This window comes from Geospiza fortis, unplaced genomic scaffold (genome assembly GCF_000277835.1).
Source record: "Geospiza fortis unplaced genomic scaffold, GeoFor_1.0 scaffold112, whole genome shotgun sequence".
Classification (NCBI taxonomy): domain Eukaryota; kingdom Metazoa; phylum Chordata; class Aves; order Passeriformes; family Thraupidae; genus Geospiza; species Geospiza fortis.
The window spans coordinates 24,134,486-24,154,418 of NW_005054298.1; the positions used below are offsets into that span (position 1 = coordinate 24,134,486).

A 19,933-nucleotide genomic window follows, 5' to 3' on the forward strand; every position below is an offset into this window, starting at 1 on the left:
GAATGCCTTGTTTGGCAGCAGAGACACAGTTCCACGTGTCCGTGTTCTATGTCTGTATATTGGGGATGCGCCCATGTTGAGTTGCTTGGATTTATAAGCTCTCCCAGGCACAGCTGGCTGATATTTCGGATCTACTCCTTGCACAAAGAGTAGGAACAGTTCAGTCATGACAGTGGAGAAAGTCTTGGCTGCCTTTGCTGAAGAACCCCAAAGCTTGTGATAATGCAAGCCGCGTCAACAGCCTTACTACAAACCTACCCAGTCACATCACACAAGCACTTTAAAGCTACACTACCCAGTCCCTTACTCCAATAGTATTAGCAGCAACTATATTTAACAATATCACTCACCAAAATACAAGCTGTTTCTACTGCATGTCACACCATACATAGACATCTCAAATGTGGCTTACAAATTCTTTAAGGCTCATTTGCAAAACTACACTGGAAATTCTACTGTAAGTTATGCAGAATGGACTTGTTTGACTCAGGCAAGATTCACTTTGAGGTCTTCTGTCAGGTACTATTGACCTCATTAATGATCTCTGAGATTCTTCAAGGGTATCATAAGCATTTTAACAGTTTCTCACAGTGGTTGAAGGGTCTGGAGCATTACTCTCCTTGCATAGCCACGCATACATAACTACATGCACGCAAAAAATGCATTTACACTCCGTGATGCTGGCATTGCATAGAAGGCTCAGTGTGTCCGTCATTGTTGATAGAATGAAGGACAAAGGTTAATATGAACATGTTTTGTAGCTGCAAAAGCTAATTACTTACTATACAGTGTGTATTGTTTGTGTTTAAGAAATCATATGCAAGCATATTCACATCTAATCATAAAGTATTTTAGTGCTTGTAACAGAACTCATTAAAAATAATCCTGGCTATTCTAGGATAGAGTGCAGTAAGCTTGTTGTTTAACCATTAAGCAATAATGGAGACTTATGTGCTGTCCTTTACAGTTCTGCTAGTAGGAATAATATAATACTAATTTATTTACCTACAAAGATAATTATTTTATTTAAAAATACAAGCCAGGTTTTTAATGTTACATGATATCTTCGGTAAAAAGGCCTAATTAAAACAAACAGTGCATAACTTTGACAGCTAAAGCTTTACAAGGAGTTTTGTATCTTCACAAAATAGAGGATTTTTGCCTAATTCTTGCCCATTCAGAGCAACAACACAGGATCAAACACTTTGGCAAATTCTTTCCTCCTAGAGCTATATATATTCAAATACCTTTGAAATCATGAGTTCTAATCATGTCATCAGAAGGTATTCTTATAAAGCAAAGTTTTTAGGACTGAAGAAGAAGAAAAAACACCAAACTGCTTTTCCTGACTGTTGATGCAAGCACACTAAAATCTTTGAGCAAACTTAATCTTTGATGAAACTGCAAGAACAATATTCTGCAGCCAGCCTTGTATGTGTGGACTTGGGGTTTAGAGATTTACCATTGCACCTGAAAAACACTGCTAATACTTCTTAAAGTTTAATTGCATGGTCCTTATGCAGAATAATTTCCCATAGGAATTATGTTTACATAAGGATTATAGGGTTTTGTGCACAACTCCTTGTAAACATGATCACCCTTAACCCCTAGATCAGAACCAAAAGAGTTTTTACTTTTGACTAACACATGGTAAGTATCATCTTGAATTCAGACTGTATGTTAGAGCTCAGGATCCTTAAGGAGTGATATTTTGCTGTCTAAAGGATGAAGTAAAAAATAACCATTCAGACCACCTATTGTTAAGGAAAGACAATTCAGTACTAACATTTTTCTTTCCTGGTTAAAGAAAATGAGGAAGTTGGTCTGCCAGGCTAATTCGACCAGTACAAGTTTTGTCAGCTTGGTGTCACCCATTTCAGTAAGGAGCTGCTTGCTGAATGGGTGCTTGAAGCTCCTCTCTGATAGGAGAGCTATCTAAAAGCTACATCACAGGACTTGTGGAGAAAAGGCAGGTGTAATGACACACTGACACAACACACTGGTTTTTGTGGTTGTGCTCAAATATGAGTATGCATGTACACAAATGCTGTACAACCTATTGAGGCATCCTTGAAAGTGTCTGTAAATGTGTATTTCTTGAAATTGCTAGATCATGTGCCAATAGTCAAATTAGTTCCACTAAGATAAAGCTTATGCATCCTGTGTCACTTGATGATCTGCAGGACATTTAAGTTGGCTTAATGGAACTAATTTTAAGGTTTACTAGTAATGTCATTCTAATCTAGTGTATGTTGGCTGGAATTCTTCCTGGTTTGTGATTATTTTAAAGTCCCAAATGTAAGGTTAATGGGGTGTTTTCACTGTAATAGCAGAGACAGAGAGAGAACAAGGAAATATCAGCAAGATGACTAGAACAAAATTGTTATAAACTCAGCATCATTTACAGTATATCCCCATTTATCCTAAGATTGTTACTGGAACTAATGAGGTTTGAGAACACTTAGCACTGTCAAACCACAATGGAGTCCAGAGACTTTCAATACAACCTTTCTATAACAGAGCTGTGGAAGGTGAAGGCTTGGAATACTGAGGGGAGCAATGATTCACACTGCAGACCACACAACATATTGCTGAATATATAGATGCTACAGAAAAAGACAATGCCTATAGAGCATCTTATCTCCTCTGACAAGACAATGGGAAACAGAACTGTCAATTCATTGTGTTCTTCCTCCAAGTAAAATTACAGTGATAAGCAGAGCATATTTTAGTAAAACAGCTGAATTATCTACCCCCCTCTTCAGTGGAGCACAAGTCTAGGATTTAAAGCACATTAGTCTGCTACTGTTTTGACCCCACTGAGTGATGATTCTGTTTTGGACACATACAGTGAGTTTTCTGCAGCAATGAGAGACAGAAGAAAATGTAATGGAGCACAATTTTCTCTGAATCCCAATGATGATTTAAAAAAATGTTGATCGTGTTGAATTCCATCTAGTTCAGTTAGGTTTTTGGTTTCAGTGTGGGATTTAGCTGTGAAGTGGGAAAGCTTAACATGAAGAACTGATGTTTGCAGAGACATACATGTGTACATTTTGTTGTCTTTTTAACAAGCTCTTTGTCCTTGAAGGTAACATGCAGCTCAGTAGGAAATCTGGGTGCAGGAAGCTACCAGGATCAAACTCCCCGCTATATGATAGTTGTTTAAAACATGTGTGTGCTTCAGTATACAATCTTTAAACAAAACAGTTCTAGCTTGCGGCTGTTGCCACACAAACTGTATGCAGATAAGTCACAAATAGCTGAGCATATGTGTGGTGCAAGGTTAAAACAATAACAAGCAGGTCGAATCATTCAAACACTGGAAATCACTTTGACTCCAGGCCAAAAGCTTAGCTGGAGATGATATCAGTATGGGATAAAAAGAGGATAAACTAACAGGCTTAGCAGCCAGCTTGTTGGAGTCAGCATATAGTATCTATACTCCCAGCAGTAGAGCAGATGGTCATATATTTTTAAGGAAGCACCAGACAGGGAGTCAGGAGATCTGAATTCTATTCCTGGCTCTGCAGCAATGTTCCTATGTCACCTTGGGGAGTCACTTTTTTCCCCCTATTTTCTTAATCATTTAAGTAGTGGAAATAGCATTTGCTTGTCTAACAGGGCAGTTGAGAGGCTAAACTGATGCTGAAAGAATATGCTCTGAAGCTCTGAGAAGAATGTAAGGAAGACGTGCAAAGTAAACTTGTTTGGAAAAAAGGACACCACATGGTTTCTTGTGGCACGTTTGTGCCACATATTTATGACCCTTCCTCTCCCCAGAAAGTCCCATGCCTTTTTGCCCACTATTTTCAAGGAGGGAATAAATGGATTAAGCTGCGTCCCACATTTGCTAGAAAGATAAGCAGCTGCCAGTAAGAACCTGACCAAAGAACAGACTTTATTACCGGAGACACATTATTTATGCCCAAGAGGGCAATAGGCTTGTTGAAGTTTACTGTTCATCCCAAGATATTTTTTTGCATTGGTGGCACAATAATGTCTCTAATGGCTTTTATTCTGAATTCAGAAGTGCTGCTTGCTAGCTGAATGCAAGTAGAAAATGAAGTGTTGTCTTTTACAAACAAATCTTCTGCTGAAATCCCCAAAATAAGTCCATTTCTTAAATCAGAGAAATGTCCATAATTATTTGCGCAGGACTTTCATCTAAAGCCCATTAAAATCAACTAGACTTCAAAAGAATCCAAATCAAAGACCTAGCAAACAACTGTCATTTCTTCTGAATTCTATATTCATTAAGCAAAATGAATATCTATCTATCTCTCTATCTCTATCTCTCTGCCTATCTATCTTCATAACCATTTGGCATTATAGGAGTGATGTTTTCACCACAGAACAAATATCTTCTGCTCTCAATATGAAGGTGGAAACTTTGGGCTGGAGTTGAATTTTAGCATTTATCATAATTTTCTCCATTTCTCTTTATGCCTCCATTTTTTCCCCCCTAGATTCTGAGTCCCTGTCAAGGGACTGAACCCCAGTTCAAAGCCAAGTCTATTAAAAGGGCACAGACAACACTGCAGAAGTCTTAAAATCATTAGTCTGTCTCATAGCAGTGGTGGAGACAAAGGAAACAAAAGCAAAGGTTATCTGTCCTGAGTGTTAATATGAAATTCCAACATGAGTTTGTTTTGCTGACTCCTCACAAATGAAGCTGCATTTAATCCGGTAAACTTGACTTCTTGCAGCTCTTCTGGAAGTCCTTGTGGGCTGGATATCTACATGGAGAGAATACTCAGCATTTTCAGGCCCAGGCTGTTGAGAAGGTTGCAATAAAACAGAAAGGGTCTGGTGTGATTTATGAAGAAGAGCATATTCTTCTCTTGCCTGCAGCCTGGTTTGTGAAAAAACACTTTCGAGCTAAGCTGTTCCTCTTTTATACTGGGACAGTTCTGCTGCTTGTTTCCTTGATAACAGCCTTTGTAAAAATGTAAGAGAACTGCGTAGTTTGATGAGAAGAATCTATAAATATCCCACAGCTACAGCACGGTATCCTGTCCCTTATATATGTACACAAACTGACTTACTGGAGTCTCTGCATCCCAAATCCATGCAGTTTTCTTCATCAAATCACCACAAGATAGTTTTAATCCAAGAGAGAGAATGAGGGAGACAATTTCTTTCTGAAGAACTGTGCTATATGTATAACTACATTCTACAAATGTTAACACTGGCCATGTGAACTAAACAAGAAATTAAATATTCCAGATAGTAACCAGCCCACTTTTTAAAAGTATACAACAAAAACACTTTTTATGACAGCGTAGAGTTGTAAGTCTGTGGCTAGAGATTGATCTGGGCCAACTGAGAGTGGTTTAGATGAGGCTCTAATGTCCCAATATTTCCTTTTATGGAGCATTGGTTGCTCTTTCATGTCTTCTTTTAAGTTAGGCAAGTGATAGAACTGCACTTAAGAGGTCACAGAAGTGTTCCATAAAGGCACAAACACAAAAAGAAAGAGAGTAAGGATAGAGCTTGTTTTACTACCTGTTCTTCCCTATCTCTATGATTGTTATAAGCTAACCATCATGATTTGCTGTAGATCTTGCAGGTAACACTTTCTCTAAATTCTACCAATTCTGTCACAAAACACTTTCAAAGATAGAACGGTGACATGAAGAAAACGTTCTTAGTTCTTAGAAAAAGTGTTTCAGTAAGAATGTTGCTAATTGTGTTTGTGTTTTGGGGTGTGGAAGAGATTTTTAAGAATTAAGAAATAGTAGAACTCTTTACAAATGAAGTTAATGATTCATCTAGAACAATTTACAAGTAATGATTCATAAAGCGCGGGTTGTCTTACAGGATAAGTCTAGTTGTATATTATAATTATATAAATCATGTGTTCAGTCCAGATCTATCTTCCTCCTTTTTAGGCTGCACTGTCAGTGCTGGGTTCTTTGCACAAAGATGTGGCTTTCTCTTGGGATCATCTTTTCTCTGGGGACACTAATTCCTGGAAAATTCAGCCTGAAATTGCAACATGACAGGTGAGTGTGAACAGGTTTCATGAAGAATTGTGCATGCAGTGGAAGTCCCAGAAACTGTGTAAGAATATTAATAACAATTATGAGCTGGAAAACTGGACACAGGGTTACTAAGCTGTAAGCTCTGTAAGATTGGGAAAGAAAACATGAAGATGGGAAATGAAGAATGAGTGAATCTAATCCAAGCCAAAAGAGACATAGCTACAGCTGTAGGAGCTATAGAATGGCCCTCAAATGCATCTCAGGATGCCCTGTTTCCATTAGTTGAAATGCATTTGGCTTAGCCTCTTTCATAAAGAACTTTGAAACCAGATGCTGCAGGAGTAAAATGCCTTTTCTGAGTATAAAGCAAGGGGTATGACTGAGCAAAATTATATCTATTAATAAAAGACAGATTCGGTTATATGAAAAAGATAATGATGACCTGTTGGAAATCTGTAGCAATTACCAAAAAAGAAAAAAAAAAAAAGCTAAGGGAGTTATTCCAGACAACCTTCACTCCAAGGTGTTGAGAGAACGAAATGATCACATTTTTTATTACTGATTAATGTTTTGAAAAGTATGAAATCTCTAGTTATGCTTTATTTTCTATTCTCAGTTGCACTTCAGAAAATGAGTGATGTAAAATTATTCTGTTTGCCTATCTAAATGTTTTGATTTAATTCACCCTCAGCTTTCAAGGAGTTAGGCAGCTGCCATTGTGGCAGCTGGGATTTGCAGGGAGGGCATGACCATAGTGTGGAGGCCACCTATTCCCATATAAGTTCATACATGAAATTTTCTAAAGGAAACAGAGAAAATAGTCTGGTGCTCAATGCCTCTAGATTAATTATATTCCTAGAATGTAGTCATGAAAAGGACAGAAAATCAAGCAATACCTACAGCAAGTAAGTTCCCTCATAATGTACCCATTCAGCAGCTATCCTAGAAAATCTCCTAGCAGAGCATACAGAGTCACTACTTCAAATGTATTATTTCCTTGGATAATATTTAGTCTTTAGATTTTCGAGATGCAGTTAGAGCCTGATTTCAGTGAAGAGAATTCAGCAGATCCCTGGTAATGTATTTTTCATTTTTGTTTCTAATTATTGTCCAGAAATGAACCTGTCTAATACTTGCATGGAATTTAAAAACAGGTACAGAATGGTCAGTGTGACTTTCCGTGGGCAGCACCTGCACAAAGACCAAATTATTAGTAAATCCCATTTTCATTGCCCTCTGCTCTGTTTAACAATGAAATGAAATATCCAATCTATGAGCATCCAAGGACATACAGCTTGTGCTGAGAACAGTCCTTTAATTTGTTAAGCAAGCTTAACTGTAGAATTTTAAAAACTGTAGTTCTCATGGGGTCACATGGGCTGACTTTGCTCTTATCCACTGAGAAACTCAGTCCATAATCATAAACAAATGTGTGCTTTCTAATCTTAATTTACTATTAAAAATGGTTTGTCTCCACACTGGCTATTGTGAAAGGTTTATCAGTAAATAAGAGCTGGCCATCTGGCAGCAATCTGACTGTCTGGAATTTCTCTGATTTGGTGTAATTAAGACATAATGTCAATGAGGATAGAAAGATATTACAGGATATTGTTTCCCTTCCTGATAGACAAAGAACATAGCAAGCCTAGGCATTTAGAGAGAATAAACTCTGAACTGCAGCTGAGATGTTTATTCTGCTAGCAAAGATGTTTATCCTGCATTACAAGGTTTATTAAAGACATCATGACTGTTGTACCAATCTGTACAACATGACTGTTGTACCATTCCTGTGAGCAATACAAGTGTAATCATTTTCCCCCACAGATATGGGGCTATTGGCATCTCATAAAGCAGTAGTAAACTGCCTGTTTTAACTATCAAGTTCTTACTCAGAGAAGGTGATATGTTCAAGAGAGATGTAAAAAACCCACAAATCCCTCTATTTCTCTGGGGATAAAGTGAATGAATAGTGAATTCTATTTGTATATATATTAAGCTGATAATTGTACATTCCTGCATGGAAGCACAAAAGATGGCAGTTGCAGTTCAGATGATGAGAGCATATTATGTTGATGACTATAACGACCATGGCTTGCTTTTGCAACAAGAATTTCTGCTACAAAAGCTTTAAAATGTAAAATGTTCATTTTTTATACTTGTCTGGTAAAGACTCCATTGAAGTCACTACAAGAGACTGTGAAGCAGTTTCTGGTTGCTAGCAAATAGGAAAGTTTCTAGTATTCCCCATTCTATTCTGTTCTCATCAGTAGTGGATACCTGGTCTTCCACCTTTGAGTAATGCAATGTAGTCATCAATATCCACTCCTCACTCTGAAATGCTTTCACTAGAAACATTACACTTAGTGTCAATCCTGGAAAGCTGATCTGAAGGAACACTGAAAAAACATTACAAAAAAACCTTCCAAGGGCATTTTTAGCAGAACATACTGATTTGTTTTTTCTGCATTTTTCCATCCATTTTAATTTGTTCTTTGTAAACTTTCAGTATTTTCATCAGATTAAGCCTGTAGTAGATGCAAGTTTCATGGGATCTCATAAAAACATAGACACTGGATTCTGTGAGTCTTTTCTAGAAACATAAAACGATAGATTCTGTAGGAGAAATTTTTTACTTCTTGTGAATTGACTAAGAATATGCAGTTCTGGAGACAACAATATTTGCTATTCTGGAATAAATTGGCTATTCTCATGAAAAGCAGTTAAGTTCTTATCAATGTTCATTTATCGTGACTATCAAAAGTTTCCGTGTGCTGAAATAGACTGGCCAAGCACAAAGTTAACCTGGAATAATTGAATAAATCCCAAATGTGAGGGGAAAAAAGTGACATCTTATCAAATAAACAGTTTATCATGTATTACCAATGTCCTCATTCTGGCCCTGGTCCTGCAAAGGCAGAAACACACATGAGGGCTCATGCAAGCAGTTGGCTTCTGCAAAGCTGGTATGGTGAATAAAGCAGTGCCACTGGCAAGGAAGCAGAGTGGCTAATGCTCTAGCAACAGAAAAGTCACATCACTTAGTCCTGTTTGCAGCCAAAACATTCCACAAATTCATAATTTAGAGTTTTGTTAAATGTTTAACATCACTGTTACATGCTCTATCTTCCTTCTACATAACAAATTATGTTATTTTGACTTCTGAAATAATGGATACTTAACAGACCTTAAAATTTATCTTGTTTCTGTACTGAATTTCCAGGGATCAGGTTTTGCATATTGTACCAGAAACAATTCAGCAAGTCCAGCATCTTCAACTTCTTTGCAGTACTTTCATGGTAAGTAAAAATAACTACATGTGCCCAACAAGCAAAATGGAGTCTTGGGCTGTAAAACAGATATGCATGTAGCTTTTGATAGGAGTGAAGTTTAAAGTAAACTAGAAAAAGCTTTATTTATCTTTTTTTTTGGTCTTAATGTAGCATGGAATTCCCCTTCTACTACCTGAAGGAATTTATACGAAAATGTTAGATTCTTTGAATGGCTGTGTGAAAATGATGCTCCTTATCAGTGGTGCCTGAGTCAATAAAAACACTAAGCCTGTGCTGTGTGGTCTATGAGCAGATGACTGGAGAGCGACCAGAACAATTTGAAGGAAATCTTCTTTCATTTGTTGATATGCACCTACTCTAATATAGTTCTCATTCTGAAAACAGAGCTTCATTTGTGCATTTCTTTCTTCTCCGCACAGCTGGACTTGTGGAAACCCCTGCTGCCTGAAGACATCAGGGCTGGGGAAGACCTGCACATAAGGGTCCCAGCCCCTCTGGTGCAGGAGGTGAAAGACAGCTTAGCTCAGCACATGATCTCTTACAGGTACAATCTCTATCTAATACCTTGATGGGGAAGGCTGGCTATAATAATCTTCCTTCTATCAGAACAGGACCAAGCCCCATCTGATAAACAGTCAGATAGTGCTGGCAATAGGACCCAACCTTTGTTCCAAATGCCTCCAACTTACCTTGACCAGCCAAACACAGAGATGCTGTATGAATCCTTAAAAGCCCATTCCCCTCTGTCCTATGTATTTACCTTCCACCTAGCCTGGACTGTGAATCTGGAGCTGGAACCTGAGCCCAATCTCTCTTGTCTCCTGCTGTGGCCTTCTCAGTGGTCACTGAGAGGATGGCACTCAGATATATGACTCAATTTTTCAGTCTGAACTCAAGAGGCCAAACTTGGTGTAACCACTGCTTTTAAGAGCATGCTTTGCTCTTGGAAAGCATGGATATCTGAATGGAGGGCCTTTCCACATCTGGAGAGCCCAAAGTTTTAATTGGTGTCACTGCAGGGAAACAGTGTCTAGCTCCCCTTTTCCCTTTTCTGTCTCTTGTTACTCCTCTGGTTTGGAAAAGAGATCTTTCAAAGTGAATATACAGCCACTTTCTTCAAAAGCTTCATTTTTCTACCCCTATCATCTTCACCAGGCTGGTGAGAATTTCCTGGCACCATCCACTCAAAGAGACACATCCCAGCTTGGGACAAAGATCCCAGTGGCAGGTGGGCACTATGCACACAACTGGGAGCCGCAACCTGCAAATGTCCCACAAAGTTTTATCACGGCTACGTCTTCCCATACTTACAACCAGAAGATCTAATCCAGATACAAACAGTGTTTATAAAGGAAAATGGGATTAAATAAGAGCTATTCCTCACACAGTCCTGTTCCCTTTTGGAACTGACTTTTTCAGGTAACCAGTAGCTAATTTAATTTAGCTATATTTAATATAAATAACCCTCTAGTCATTCAGGGCTGATGACAAATGGCCTATGGACATACACTGACATTTACCAACCAAAGATGAGTTTAAGAAGGATTGGTGTCGCTTCAAAGCTGTTTTGAATTAAAGCTGATCTTGACATCCTGCATCTTGCCTGACAAGTTCCTTCAGTAAGTGTGATGCCCTGACAACCAGAGATGAAGAGATACAAGGTTGTAGCCAGTACAAATTATCTAGCATGAGGTTTAGATATTCAGTACTTAGACAACATTCCAGAAGATATTTAACCACTTATGTCAAGACTCTTCATTTTTTAATGGTTTCAACTGATTCTAGTGGAAATTTAAATACTAAACTGAAATTACCCTCTCAACTTTGTTTTCCCTTGGCCAGAACTGTTTCTACTTTACATAGGGTTCTAAAAACAGAGTAGTAATTATTACTCATGATGAAAATTTTGGGTGTGTATTGCAAAGAGGCTGAGATGAGTACAACAATAACAGAGTCAAAGTTCCTATAACAAATTCAAAACAGGAACCACCCTTCAGAAGGCAGCTGTCATGCAGGGAAGGTAAGATGGCAGTCAGGTATATAATGATAGAGACATAAATGACAAACTATAATAAGGACATCAATATTCCAACTGTGTCAGACTCTGTTGTTTGAATTCTCCAGAGCACTGATAAGGTATTTTGTGCGTGTGGTTTCACTTCATGGAAATTTTCACTGCCTGAATTTTAGTTTGAAGTTTAGATGTGAATAAACATCAAAGCTCAGACTGAAAGCTTAAAAAGTTTCTTACATGCAGTTCCCAGAAATGCTTATAAGTGCCACTGTCAGCAGAAAATCCTGTTAGCACTTCCAGCATGTGAGATGAACAGTGTTGGAGCTACCTTTGCAATTGTCTTATCACAAGCATTTACAATGAGCACAGATTTGCAGCAGTTACAAGGGGCAGATTGCAGTGAGAAAGAACAGCCTCTCATCCAAAGTCCACTGAAGCCAAGGAAAAGGTTTTATTGACTCCCTGAATCAAGGAATCATGCCTGTATTTATACTAGTTTCTGAGCTATTTTTGTAGCTAAAAAGCAAAAAAAGCTATTTGAAGGAAATAAGGAGTTTGTTCTGATTTTTGCAAATTGCAATGAATATTTCTGTGAAATCTTTGCAAATTCAAAATGTCTCAGTAAAACACAATAAAATCTAATATTAAATTTTTCTCTTTCACTTCCTTTTCCCAAAGGTGGTATTTTTGGAATTTTGTTCAAAAATAGAAGTGGTGAAGAAAATAAAATCTTGAACTTTTTTCTTGGTAGAAAATTGAAACTTTAAAAATCTGGTAAAAATAATTATTGTTAAAACCCTGTGAAAATCTCAGTATTTTGAACTTTGCTTTACATGAAAGTACCTATAATGCTGATGGTGATGATCTTGCCAGGCAAATCACAACAGAAGAGGTTAAATCCTTTCATTTGCTGATGTAAGCAATGAACCCACCATGACAGTTCTGCAGCAACTGTTCAGAAGTATTTTCTCTTCTATCTTCCCTTTCTCCATCCTTCAGAGTCCTAATACCTGATGTGCAGAAACTTGTGGATCAGAGTATGCCAAGGGAGAAGAGCAGCCACAGACAGGTCTCAGGAGGTTATATCTACACTGAATACCATCCAATGGAAGAGGTAAAGAAAAAGCTAAGTCTGCTTGTGTACTTTGTTGTTTTCTGCTCTGTAAACGCCACAGAAGGTAATTCTGTGTTTGCAGAAAGCTCAGCTAAAGTCAGTGGACCTCTTTCTGACTTTCTTCTTTAAAGAATCAGTCCTTACTCTTTGACTAGAATCCTAGCCTGGTTAAATTGAATATGGATTTGCCATTGATTTTTATTAAATCTGCAATTCTTAACTGAACAAAATATAAATGTTCTGTGCAAAGCAGCTGCACTGCTTTGCAGATAATATTCTGTGTTTCATTTGGCTGGTTTGCTACCTTTCTACCCTGTCATTCTTTATTATTTAGTATTTATTCATTTAAGCCCCAGATTGTTTGGTGCTGAGGCAATTGTAAAGTGCAATGACTATTGTGGTGTCTGGAATCCCAGTGGGGAAGAAGAGGTGAACAGTGGGAGATCTGCAGAAAGAAGTTGTTTAAGGGCAGGGTTTTGACACTTTAGGAGAAAACAACAACTTAGGGGTAGGCAGTGATGACTCCTTGGTGCCACATTTCACACACCAGTTGGCAAACCTGGACAAAAGCAGTGTGTGGTGGCAATTCTTTCTCCTAGTTGCATAATAAAAATGAGAGAACAAAGTCAACCTTCATGTAGGTTTTGCTTGAGCTACCCATTGTGGATGACTGCTGCTGTCTCAGATGTGGAAAATCAGTGCTGATAGGGAAGAGACAATAATACTGTTTTGAAGAGTTGATGGTATGGCTTCATGTCTGGTGAGCTCACCAGGAGGATGCCCAATAGGATGGGCATGTTGAATGACATCCAGAATGGAGAATCTGTGTCGCATTGCAGCAATGTTCCCTTTTGACACCCAGTGAGATACAGCCATGCCTTTGCACAGAGGCATGTGAAACACCTACCATGCCTGTAAGTGACATCACAGACTGAAATAAACTCTGAGGAAAATGTTGCTTGTCTAAACAAAAGAAAATGCTTTAATCTGGAAATTGAAGTGGGAAAGAGAAGGGAACTCCCACTTTGGACAAGAATTCCTCGCAACTATTTCAGATTTATCAATGGATGACTCAGATCCAGAAGAACAACAGTGAGCTGGTGACTCAGCACATCCTGGGGAAGACATTTGAGAATCGAACAATGTATTACCTACAGGTAAGGGAGGAAATTTCCCTTAATAATAAAACATACCTTAACAAAAAAAGAAAAGTACTTAGGAGAAGATAGGATTCAGATGTTTCCTAAGATAGCGTTCATCCCAATCCACTGAAATAACAGGAGATGGTTTTACTCCTCTATGTTATGGTAAGTTTTGCCAGCTTTCACAGACACTATCATTATGAGCTTGCTATTGCTATTATGTACTGAAAACAACAAATTTAACTGAAGCCTTGTTTAAAATACAAATCAAGCTAAAACTAGCTTGGCAACAGCTGTGTGTGAGGATAAAGACTTTTAGTTTGTTATTTTTATTACTTTTTACAGCAGATAGCCTTTCTGCTAGCAGTATTCCATGACTTTTTTATTGGACACACTAGCAAAAACCACAGTCTTAATATCTGGGTTAGTTAGGGTTAGTTATTGCCTAATCTGTTCCTATCATTGAGTAGTATTAGACACCCTGCCTTTTTGTTACTCCCCTTCTAAAAACAAAAAATTTAAAAATCTTCAACTAAGAGCAACCACTCCTGTGAATGATGAATACAAAAGGAAAAAAAGGAACTCTTCTATTAACTGCTCTATTGACATTTCTGCTCAATAGACACTTTAAAACTCATGCCTTGTAATATTATAAAGATGGAGTTATAAGGAAAAAGAGCTTGTCATAAAAATGTCCATAATAATAATAATAATCTCAGATGGCTCAACGGCATATCATGGCACATCTTTTACTTTCTTGTATTACATTAAGCTATTTTATTGTAATGTAACAGTTTTTAAAGGGTCACATTTACATTCTCTTAGATCAGCCAACCATCAAATAAAACCAAAAAGATAATTTGGATGGACTGTGGGATTCACGCCAGAGAATGGATCTCTCCAGCCTTCTGTCAGTGGTTTGTGAAAGAAGTGAGTCCTTACTCTTCCATTTAGATAATAACCAAACCATATCACTTTGGATGCTTCAGTTATCTTTTCTATTGTGGTACCAAGTTATTATGCTTTTCTCTTAAAATATGATTTGCAAAATTAGTGTATGGTACAGATATCTGTGGAGACCAAAATCCAAATTGCAGTTTGAGATATGGGACAATATTTAGTGTGCCAATTCCTCCACCTGAATGTTTCCAAAGCTTCCCAAAACTTGGTATCAACCTCTCCTTTTCTCACAATGGCTGTTGTTTCAAGCCCTTCTCTATCAAAAAGTCACAGTCCTCCTGAAATAAAGAAATCCTAATCTATGATATAGCAATGTTCCATGTGTATAGAAAAAGTACCCGGGAATCAAGTAGATGTTAGGTACCATGATGATATCCAGGAGTGAGTAATCACCTGATGATAGTTCTAAACTCTCTCTCTACAGTGATTACCACCAAATTCTCTGCTCAGTGCTCTGTATGTTTTCTTTTCAGATTCTTCAAAATTACAAAACTGACCCAAAGATAAGCAGATTTCTGGAGAATTTGGACTTCTATGTCTTGCCAGTCCTCAATATTGATGGCTACATCTATTCCTGGGAAAAAGTAAGTAGTGAAAATCCAGGAACTAGACTGAAAGTAAGATGTGCCCAGTATGTTTTGTTACTTTTAGATAGGGTCATAGCAATTAAACAGAAAACAGTGATACTCACATAAATCCTCTCATGGCAGAGAGATTTTGTTTCTTCTGGCAAATCAGTGATCACTTGAAATGAGCTAAATATTGCTAGCAAACGCCACAAGACTTGGGAAGACCAAACCACAAGATCAATTGTTTTTGGGTTTCTGGGGATGGGATTACTTCTTTGATAACAGTTCAAGGCTTGGTTGATAGACTTAAGTATGTCTGGAAGAGTTAATCATTCTTCACAAAAGATGTCAAGTAGCAGATGGGTCCTAGAACCTTTGCACGGCACAGGAGGAGAGTTGGTCAAATATCAGGCTATGCGGTTATGAAAGAGGTGTGACCTCCCAAAAAATATTCTGATATGGAGAATAATGCAAAATGTTGGCCTTCAGTCACTCCCACCGTGCTTTTAGGCCCCTGTGCCCAGTTGAAGCATCTTTAAACGCAGGTGGATGGCCCATGGCTACCATCATGTGGATCAGGCTGTCTCCCACCTTGCTCCCTGGCAGGTTGGGACATACCAATCACTGCACTTGGATGCACAGGTAATTCAGCTAGGAAGCTCATGCAGGTAGTGCAGTGAGGCCTGCACAGAACCTGTATAGCTGGGAGTGTAGCAAGGAACCAGGGAGCAGAAGCAAGATTAGCTGATAAAAAAAGAATTTATCTTCCTGAATCTGAAATATACTCTCTTATCCCTCACAATGCCTTGCTTAGCAGTGCCACACTGCACAGAAGCAGTTGAGTACTACAGAAAAAGCATACTTTAAAAAAAAAGTCAGAGGTTTATTTCAGGGTGCACACAGGTTTGCAGCTGATGACAGCCTGGCTGTAGTCGATGAATTGTTCTGTCACTGAGCTTTACCACCCTTGCACATGGAGTTGTACTCTTACAATACCAGAGTTAGTTAGAATGTGGAGGTCAAAAAAAAAGGGGGGATATTTACACTATATAATCGCTGGGCCATATGGATCATCGAGTTTTTAACTGTGTAACAGAAGTTACTTTTCTTCAGGATCGTTTGTGGAGGAAAAGCCGTTCTCCATATGAGAATGGCACCTGCTATGGCACAGATCTGAACCGAAACTTCAATTCATCCTGGGGCAGTAAGTTTGAAGTATTTCAGATCATGAACACAAAAGTAAAGCAAGAGTAATAACTAGTTTCTGAAGTAAAATGTAATCCTATAAGAAAGGGATATTCACCTTGTTGTCTTCAAGGCATATGCAAAAATGAAATCCTGGTTTGTCAAAATACTAACTCATTGACTTTCCACCAGCCCTTATTTTTGTGAGCAGAAAATTTCTCTTATGTAACTATACCTCTAACTCACTGCAGGAGCAAGCATCGGCTCTAGGCAGGAATGTTAAGAGCTAGTCACTTAACAGCCAGTATTTACATTTGCCATGAATTTCAAGGAGCCTCCAAAGCTTCCCTGGCGTGTGGTACACTGTGGTGGTATCAGAGTGTTTTCTTTGCAGCCATCCTGTAAATGTACAATAAATATTTTAGTCTTGCATCAAATTTTAGTTGCTACCTACTGAGTGTAATGCTAAAGTCCCACTGAGCTGTCTAGTCCCCAGCCCACATAAACACATGCCTTAACACTCTAAGGTAAATTTCCCAGTTCCCTCTGAACTGGTGTTCTATATTTCTCCATTGATTCAGTGTTTGTATTCCTCCCCAGGTGTTGGTGTATCCTTTAACTGCAGCAGTGATGTCTTCTGTGGATTGGGACCAGAATCAGAGCCTGAGACAAGAGCTGTGGCTCAGTTTATCAAAAACAAGAAGAGTGACATTTTGTGCTATTTAACAATTCACTCCTATGGACAGCTCATCCTCACCCCATATGGCTCCACAACTAAACCTCCAAGTAACAATGAAGAACTGGTAGGGAAAAACATTTATCTTCTACCTTTGTAGAGAACAAGTACAGGCAGTAGCACGTGGTGCAATTTTACTTGCACTCTTTCCTTTCCTTCAGAGGAGCTGGGTTTGTTCAGGGACTTGGCTTGAACAGAGTTACTGCTTCTCTGTTTAGCATCAGGAAGGTTTATTTGCCTCAGAAATCCTAATTCTTCATCTTAAATCAGGAAAACTGAACTACTACAGATAGGGTTAATGCAGAGCAAGGTAAGTGGAGAAGAGCATCAACTTTCACTGCATACAAGAATGAATTTGAACTTTAGGATGCCAGCACATTATACACATATGGTTATCATGACTGTGTCCAGAAAGAGTATTCCAAACACACTCAGAAAAATGGGAGCAAAGTAAGTACCTATTTCTTGGTTATTTCTTCCCTCAGTTTCTGAGTGCTCTGATTTAAGTCCACTTATGTGTGTATTTATGAAGATTCCAGCAGATGAAGCACTAGTTCAAGAGCATGAGGGATTTGGGTTTGAACTTCTTACGAGTCATTGGAGAAGTCATTTATTTTGTCTATAGATCAGTTTCTAAGGATAGTGGGATACAGAGTCTATGGTAATAAAACAAGTAAGAGGTCAATCACAGCTGTAAGTCAGTACCAGTGTGTTATATAGCATACACTCTAAATTCTCCAAAATACAGGCTGTAGCTTTACAGTAAAGCAAATAGGATCTCTATCTAGTAGCAGAGTAATCTTTAAAATTTTAACACAATTTGCATTAAAAGAATCAAGAACAATTTGTTCAAATGTTTCTAATGGGTTCCTCTAAAGACCTGAAGTAATATCAAAACTTAAAGCTGATCATATGTAAATGTAAAGCTGAAAGAGACAAAAATTTTGGTCCACTCAAAATAATTGCCAAAGGTACTGTCACTGATGTCATGGCTGTTCCTATTTTGAATTTCCAGATGCAAGTTGCAAAGGAAGCAGCTGCTGCATTGAAAGGAAAGTATGGGACCAGCTACAGAGTAGGATCAACTGCTTTAATTTTATGTAAGTTTTTTTATGTTTCCCTTTGACTGCTCTGTGTTTCAAAGAATTGTGTCACACGCATCAGCAAGTACTGTTTTGCTGAATTTCTACTTTGAGTAATATTTAAAGGGCTGGTTTGGTGCAACATGTCAGCAGCAGTCACTTGAATACAAGATAACTCTGTAAGTTATAAAGCTGACTGCAGGAACGGATGAAGCATTGATCAGAAGCTAGTTCCTACATGGATTCCTCACAGATCCATCACAGGGGACAGAAGGAGATTGGTGATAGATCATCCTGACCCTGCTGAAGTCAGCAGCAAAACTCCTATTTGTCTTCACTGGAATCAAGCAAAAATTAAAATCCCAATCAGGTCTACAGTTACTTCATCAGACATTATCACATGGCAGCTGCTTACAATTCTGTGTGAAATATATCGGTTTCAGCCCTGTTCCTAATAGACTGGATGGCCACATCACAAACACATCATAGCTAATATGAGTTGACAGCCTTTACAAAGAGGATTGAAGGCCCTAGAGACTGCCTGGTAAACCCAATATTTTCCCAGTAAGCAATAAGTCATGCTAGTCAGTGAGAACAGTAAGCAGTTGGCTCCAGAACCCATGTGGTTTGCATATTCCAGTAGCTGTCTCTGCCAGTCCCCAAGTGCCAGTCCCAGAGGCACAGACAGCATGAGCAATGCAGTGTAAGTGTAATGCAACTTGCCTGTGCCTAGGGCTGCATTTTGCCAGGGTTTGTACTTACACTGAATAGGTAAGAAAAACAATCTGCAAGGAAGATGAACAGCGATATAGGGAGAAGCCAGAAATTTTTCAGATTTGACCAAAATTATGCTTTAAAAAAAAAATATATATATATATATATAAATTCTAGTCAGTATCCACGTAGGAAATTAAGTACAAAAACAGATAAATGTCCAATCCACCTTGTACCCCACACTAGTCATAGTAAAATGCTAAAAACACAGAATCTCTGAAACTCATCTCTTGTTATTGTACAGCGCCATCTTATGAAGAACAGTGTCACTTAGGAAACTCCATATACGTTTAGTATAGCTAAGAATTACAGCATCTAGAAACTGTTCTCCATGTCACAGTGATATATGGTTACTGCTTAGTTCAGGGATTCTGGTATAAAATTGTATTAATTCTAGCAAGAAGTATTTTTAAAGAACCACGCTTAATACAAACATCTCCTCTCTATTTTTAAATTCACAGACAGTAACTCAGGCTCCTCTCGGGACTGGGCGCACACGATTGGCATTCCGCTCTCCTACACATTTGAACTGCGAGACACGGGCACTCATGGATTTGTTCTCCCTGCTGACCAAATCCAGCCCACGTGTGAGGAGACTATGCTGGCTGTGACAACGATCATAGACTATGTTGATAAAAAGTACTTCACAAATGGAGATGTGGTGCTGACCTCCAGCAGCTTGGGCCTGAGCCTTTGTCTGAGTATTGTAGTACTTACATGGTCTGCTTCTTAAAAATGGCTTAAACCCAGCAAGAGGCTCACATGAAAAATATAATGTCTCCTCAAAAATAAAGTTACATCAGCAAAGGAATTAAATGTCAAGTATTTCAACAAAGGCTCATCCCATAAAATAAAAGGACTTGTGGTTTGATAGCTATGTTTTTGGGAAGAAGGAAAAGATAAAGAGCTGTGGCAATCTCCCAAGCTTCACTTGCTGGCTCCGCTTAGTTTTTAAACGACCTTAAAACATTAACTCATGACAACTACCCATGGGGACAGAGCACTATTACTCCCTGGTTCTTTGGAGCATGATTTTAGGGGCTCGCCTGGGCCTGTTTAGCCCTTTTGTCAGCCACAGTC

At 38.4% G+C, this 19,933-nt stretch overlaps 1 protein-coding gene across 1 annotated transcript; it reads left to right on the top strand.

Annotated features, from left to right (window-relative positions):
• Window positions 1-5,916: 5,916 nt before the first annotated feature.
• On the top strand, window positions 5,917-19,692 carry CPO (carboxypeptidase O). The gene is made up of 11 exons (XM_005415922.2): window positions 5,917-6,008; window positions 9,208-9,283; window positions 9,697-9,821; window positions 12,291-12,405; window positions 13,461-13,562; window positions 14,373-14,477; window positions 14,981-15,091; window positions 16,190-16,280; window positions 16,862-17,064; window positions 18,013-18,097; window positions 19,315-19,692. Exons 1-11 carry the CDS (start codon window positions 5,929-5,931, stop codon window positions 19,584-19,586), a joined length of 1,365 nt encoding a protein of 454 aa, XP_005415979.1. The 5' UTR covers window positions 5,917-5,928; the 3' UTR covers window positions 19,587-19,692.
• Window positions 19,693-19,933: the final 241 nt, after the last annotated feature.